The sequence below is a fragment of the Armigeres subalbatus genome, chromosome 2, assembly GCF_024139115.2.
Source record: "Armigeres subalbatus isolate Guangzhou_Male chromosome 2, GZ_Asu_2, whole genome shotgun sequence".
NCBI lineage: Eukaryota > Metazoa > Arthropoda > Insecta > Diptera > Culicidae > Armigeres > Armigeres subalbatus.
In genome coordinates, this window is record NC_085140.1 from 287,909,221 (window position 1) to 287,915,895 (window position 6,675).

Genomic DNA, 6,675 nt, shown 5'->3' on the forward strand with positions numbered 1-6,675 from the left:
GTACAAGATCACAATGCGGTATATGGTAATTATCCGTTTTACACGACTCTTTCCGCACAATGGCAATATACATCATAGATACATCATCTGATATTCGAAAGAGAAGAGAAATAAAAGTATTTTAAAATTCATTGTCATTTTTAAATAATGTGTACAAAATCTATTTGAAGATGCATTTTTTTGTGCAGCCTTTGTCAGGTATCCATTTGGCCCAATTCCCCACCTTCTTAAAAATACAAAAAAAATACAAAAACATAAAAACGGATTCAAATAAACTGTAGTGTAATGAAATCTTATGCAGTACATATCAGACCACCGCAGTTGTCCATTTTATCCGACTCTTTCTCCTTCGCTCCTTGGAGAATATTGTAATTTTTTTTTTCATCTAGGGATATTCGGAAAAAACGGACAGCTGAAGAAGACTGCACAACAATGAATCTTCTACATAGAACTTTTATATTTAAAAATCCACGTATCTCACAGATTTTTTGATGCGCTTGTTTGGAACTTTTATTAAAATCAAGGGGAATTATTATACTTTTATGTATATGAAAACCCTCCCTTCCGCACCCTCCTCCTTTCAGTGCTTTAGTAAACTAGGTGGCTAAGAAGCGTAATTTATATTTTTTATCATGGAAAAATTTTTATTTTTTGTGGAACATTTTGATTTCTTTACAAAAACCTGATAGACTGATCTGAACTCTAGAATAATTTGGAGAACTGGACTTTCTCCCTAAATGAAGAATGAATTACAATATTCTCGGTGGTCTGATATTTACTGCATAAGATTCCATTGCACTGCAATTTATTTGAATTCGTTTTTATGTTCGCAAAATTGTTGATGACAGTGTAAGAACTCTTGCAGTTGTGTTTCGAATCGCTAAAACTTTCTCTGACATATATTGCTTGAAATCGCTATATTGCTCTTTAGTGCACCCCACTCTAGAGTATTGTTCAGCCGTTTGGAGCCCATACTACAACAATGGTGTGGAACGATTGGAATCCGTTCAGCGTCGTTTTCTTCGATTCGCACTTCGAAGGCTGCCGTGGAGTGACCCTTTCCAGTTACCAAGCTATGAGAGCCGCTGTCGCCTGATCAACCTTGACACTTTGCAAGTTAGAAGGAACGTCACCAGAGCATTGACCATTGCTGACGTCGTACAAGGCAGGGTTGAGTCAAAGGTTCTTCTTGAGCTTATCAACCTGAACGCCCGTCCGAGAGCTCTTCGTAACTATGTAATGTTGAGGCCAAGACACCATCGAACAAATTACGGTCAGGAAGGAGCTTTAGGCGGTTTGCAGCGGATATTCAATCAAGTTTCCCAAGTGTTTGATTTCCATTTGTCCCGAGAGGTTCTCCGGCGTAAATTTTATTGTTTTTTTAATGACCAAGCTTATTAGCTATATTAATGTGTGTTGCCATGACTTGACTATCTGTATGTTTTTATTATGAATATTGTATTATATTGTATTTCATCCATAACATCATTGGGGCAGCAACAAGCCTGTTGATGTATAATAATAAATAAATAAATAAATAAACACCAAAGGCATGCTTTGGTTTGTTTGGTTTGGTTCTTCATTATAGACCTTTAACCCGAATTAGTTATTCGGGTCCAAGCACGCTTTGGTAGGTACTACACTGCCGTTCTACGCATAATTGTCCCCGGTACATAGGAACTCCCAGCAAACATGGGGCAACTATGCGTATGACGGCAGTACAGGACACATGCATACTAATTACTAGAGGATGAAAATTTTCAGTTAGACTAAAGGTCGTCTTAAAATTTCAGCTTCATCGAATCGCCATGAAACGCGATTGTATTTCCCGACCATTTAGTTTGAAAATCAGGCTGGTCTTTACGTTTATTTTCGGCACTGTATTCGTGACAGTGGTTCAACACAAAATTTTAGAAGTTAAGAAAGTATAAATTGATATATATTCGCAAACCAATGCAAACTATTTTTCCCAATAACTGTTTTACCGGCCATGATGCTTCACGGAGCTACATACATGTGCACATTGTGATGACGGATGTACCTTTTCAGGGCAATGTTCATACGCTTTGTGAGTCTGTCCAAAGTTCGCTTCGTATCTTTTGTACTGCTGTGCACTGTTTGCGACTAGATGACTAAATTTATCGGGCCTCCTGCTAATAAAATCAATAATACCGTTTCTTTATCAATTTAAAGGTGAACTTTCAAGACAGTGAACCATTTAAATATAATAGATAAAGGAACATATACTGCCGTGAATCGGCAGTCCCATCTGTTTACGGTATCCATAAACAGATTGGACTGACTTGCGATTCACGGCAGTATATAACAATAGGAATGCATTTAGATCGGTGGCGTAGCCACGGGGGTGGTTTTGGGCATAACACCCCCCCCAGAGACAAAATTTTTAGAACAATTTTTTTTTTGAAAAAAAAAAACATGTTCAGAAAACCCCCCCCAGACCAATTTTCTGGCTACGCCACTGATTTGGATCATAGCACTAAGGTAAAATATTTTAAATATTTTCTCTAGATCATAAAAGATTTCATAAAAATTAAAAAAAAGTATTGCATAGTTAAAATACTATATACAATAACCCTGTTTATCTGTCCGGAGACTAGCCAACCAGACGTAGCACTCGGCGATATTCTCACAAAAAATAAAATGTTTGACATTTGACTTTTTTACTATCAGATGCAGAAAACAAAACCAGTGACAATCAGACACATCATTTGAGGAAAAAAGTCACAGACAACAGACGTTGAATAACACATGAGCCGTTTAGATCGAAAAAAAAAACACTTGCCACAGGCGCTTCTGCGTCCACAAAAAACTAGTATTGAATATTTTACGTCCCCCACTGACAGATTTCCGCTATAGCGCATAGTGTTTATAAAGTACTTCCACAAGCATTAACAAAAGCACATGCATTAAGCTTTGCAGCAAAACCATTTTTGTATTCAAAGCCATTTGCAAGCAAACAATCGCTTTTGTATTCAATCATGGAGGCTGGATATGCCCAGTGAAGTCTTCAAAAATCCTATATCGGACCGCGAATCGAATCCACTCCAAGATTTCAACATGATCTTTCTTTGAAACCGCACATCTTAACGCTCGGCTAAGTAAGGCCTCCATTATCCATTAGTCATTAAACATATGCAATGCTGTTTGGACTCTAGGCTTGCCTTGCCTCACTGATAGATTACAGATGCTAACCGAACGATAGATAACATTTACACTGATATAAAACAGAATTGATAAAACTCGACTGTCTTTGGATTAGATTTTTATCACGAACCAACGACATATGAACGATATGAAATCGAAATAATCAAAGTCACGTTTCATTAGTATAGATTTAGCAGAGCAGCAGTAAAGTACATTTTACAAAGTTCCTAAAATGATTAGAACTGGAGTGCAAATCACGTCCAAACGTTGCAGCAGTTTGATTTTTAGCTCAAGGTATATAATTGATACATTAAGAATAAAACGATAATTGTAATGGATTGACTATTGTAATTCTTTAGATGGGTTTCGTCGACATCGTCAAATTTGAAGCAGCAACAACCCCCCGTCAATATGTCCTTCATGGCAAATTTGTTCCGAGGTGAAATCCAGCCGTCACAAGTATTTCCCTACCCGGAGGCAGCCGATAAAGAACAAAGAGAGTACATCCAATCAATGGCAGATCCCGTGCATCGATTCTTAGCTGTAACGAATGTTTATTCTCTGAATTTCCTAAAAGAATTGTAATGTTCTCTATCAACAAATGACAATGCTTTACTCTCCACAGGAACGGTATGATGCTGCTGAAAGCGAGAACCTCCACGGTCCATCGACCGCCACAACCGATGCGTTGTGGGAGATGGGATGCTACGGACTGATGGCTCCAGAGGAATACGGAGGACTGAATCTGTCCAACACTGGCTACGCAACCATGGGTAACGCCGTCGGTGGAGTAGATTTGGGCTTGGCAGTGGTGCTTGGTGCCCACCAGAGTATTGGATGGAAAGGAATTTTGCTGTACGGTACCGACGAGCAGAAAAGCAAATATCTGCCCAGGGTGGTAAACGAGAAGACTACGGCGGCATTTGCGCTTACAGAACCAAGTTCGGGATCAGATGCTGGATCCATCAGAAGTAAAGCTGTCAAAAGTCCATGCGGTAAGTTCTACACCCTAAACGGATCCAAGCTTTGGATCACGGGTGGTGGAATAGCAAACATATTTACGGTGTTCGCCCAAACTGAGGTCACCGATTCGCGCACTGGACAAAAGAAAGACAAAGTAACAGCGTTCATAGTGGAACGGGACTTCGGTGGGCTTACGAGTGGGCCCCCGGAAGATAAGATGGGTATTCGTTGTTCCAACACAACCGAAGTATACTTCGATGACGTGAAAATTCCAGCGGAAAATGTCCTCGGTGGGGAAGGAAATGGATTCAAGGTAGCGATGAACATTTTAAACAACGGAAGATTCGGTATGGCAGCTACACTTGCGGGAACAATGCGAGCTTGCATAGCCAAAGCGACGGACCACGCCAACTCTCGAGTTCAGTTTGGGAAGAAAATTAAAGAGTATGGCAACATTCAGGAAAAACTGGCCCAAATGGCTGTATTACAATACGTAGCTCAAACAATGGCTTACATGATTGCCGGAAATATGGATAACGGTTCGAAGGATTATCACCTGGAGGCGGCTATTTCGAAAATATTTGCTTCGGAGGCCGCGTGGCACGTTTGCGATGAATCAATTCAGATCTTGGGTGGAAATGGCTTCATGAAATCAACTGGACTTGAGAAATTCCTGCGAGATCTGAGGATCTACAGAATCTTTGAAGGAGCCAATGATGTCTTACGACTTTTCGTGGCACTAACCGGCATCCAATATGCAGGATCTCACTTAAAGGAAATACAGGAAGCTTTCAAGAATCCAACAGCCAACTTAGGCCTTATATTCAAGGAAGGATCACGGCGAGCTGCTCGAACCATCGGAGTTGGTGGATGTGACTTGACTCAATTTGTTGCCGAACCTTTGAAGGAGTCGGCAAAACAGTGCTCCGAAAGCATAGATTTGTTCTCGGTGGCAGTCGAATCGTTGCTCATCAAGTACGGTAAGCGAATCGTAGACGAACAGTTCCTGCTGACTCGTCTAGCCGATAGTGCAATCGATATCTATGCGATGGCAACTGTACTATCGCGAGCGACCCGTGCCGTGAGCAACAAACTACCATCGGCGGAACACGAAGTTCTGATGACGAAGGCTTGGTGTGTTGAGGTAGGTTGATTGAATTCTTCTACGTGTCATGTGATGAGCGAACATAACGCGTGAATTACTTTATTGCAGGCAAGCAACAGAGTCAACCATAATTTGAGACGCGTTAGAAAGCACCAACATTTGGAAAACTATAAGACGATGTCTCTTATTGCCAATAATATATGTGATAACGGAGGAATAGTACAAAAATTACCGTTGGAAATTGATTGCGCATGAATATTAACTTAACATTATTAAAGGAATCCGTAAAACAGTAGAACACCATTTTTAAATTGCCTCGAATTGACCGCATTGATACTCTTTCACTTTTATTGATCTTATAATTTGTCTAACAACATGTATGGAGAAGGACCATCTGGGCAGCAGCCCCTAGTCCCGTCCGCAACGAACATGGCTCGGCCGCCTTTTGCCCATATGACTAAATTTTTTATACATTACTCGAAAACTGCAGATGCTAACCATGTACTAAAAACCATTAATTCAGTTTACCCCTCAGTTTTTTTTAACACTCCTCCGACCGTGATAGGTTTTACTTACACGAACGACCATCCCTCGAAAGACACTATTTTCAAATCGCTATATCTCAGCCGTTAGTGAACCGATTTGAACAATTTAGGGACTCACAAATTTTCCCGTCCATCAAGATTTGTTTTAGATATCTAGACCTCCGGTCGGACCAAACATGACCTTTGTGGACTTCAAAACGTCGAAGCAAGTCGTGATTTTCATACAAATTGCGTGGTTGGTGCTTACATGCTTGATGTTCATGCTGATATTAGTAAGATATTTCGGAATCCGAAAGATTTAGAAAGCTGCCGTCTTCTACAATTTTGTTCGGGAGGCCAAAACCATATTGTCACAGATCATATTATTTCGGAACTCGTCCGCTTGGCAGCGCTAGTGTATATGAGAAAGCTCGTTGGGTAAAATATTTCGGAATCCATAAGATTTTGAAAGCTGCAATTGTTCAGGAGGCCAAAACCATACCGTCGTAGATCATATTATGTCGGAACTCGTCCACATAGCGGCGCTAGTGTACATGAGAAAGCTCGTTGGGTCAAATATTTCGGAATCCGTAAGATTTTGAAAGCTGCCGTTTTCTACAATTTTGCTCAGGAGGCCAAAACCATACCGTCGCAGATCATATTATTTCGGAACTCATCCGCTTGGTGGCGCTAGTGTATATGGGAATATTTGTTGGGTCAAATATTTCGGAATCCTCAGTTAGGCGAATATTTCGTTCCGCGTCCTTACTGGCCTCCAGCAGGGACCTCTATTCCTGATTTGTCTCTACAACGATGTTTTGCAGAGGGTCATCACAAAAAGCTTTATATCCCTGCTGTATTTTACGCGGTTATCCAGAAAGGACATGATCGCGTCCGACATGTTCGTGATCAGCTCCA

General features: G+C 40.6%; 1 protein-coding gene across 1 annotated transcript; it reads left to right on the top strand.

The window, feature by feature from the left end:
- Nucleotides 1-3,352: 3,352 nt before the first annotated feature.
- On the top strand, nt 3,353-5,520 carry LOC134216499 (very long-chain specific acyl-CoA dehydrogenase, mitochondrial-like). The gene is made up of 4 exons (XM_062695368.1): nt 3,353-3,459; nt 3,525-3,708; nt 3,791-5,272; nt 5,342-5,520. Exons 1-4 carry the CDS (start codon nt 3,398-3,400, stop codon nt 5,486-5,488), a joined length of 1,875 nt encoding a protein of 624 aa, XP_062551352.1. The 5' UTR covers nt 3,353-3,397; the 3' UTR covers nt 5,489-5,520.
- The last annotated feature ends 1,155 nt before the right edge of the window (nt 5,521-6,675 follow it).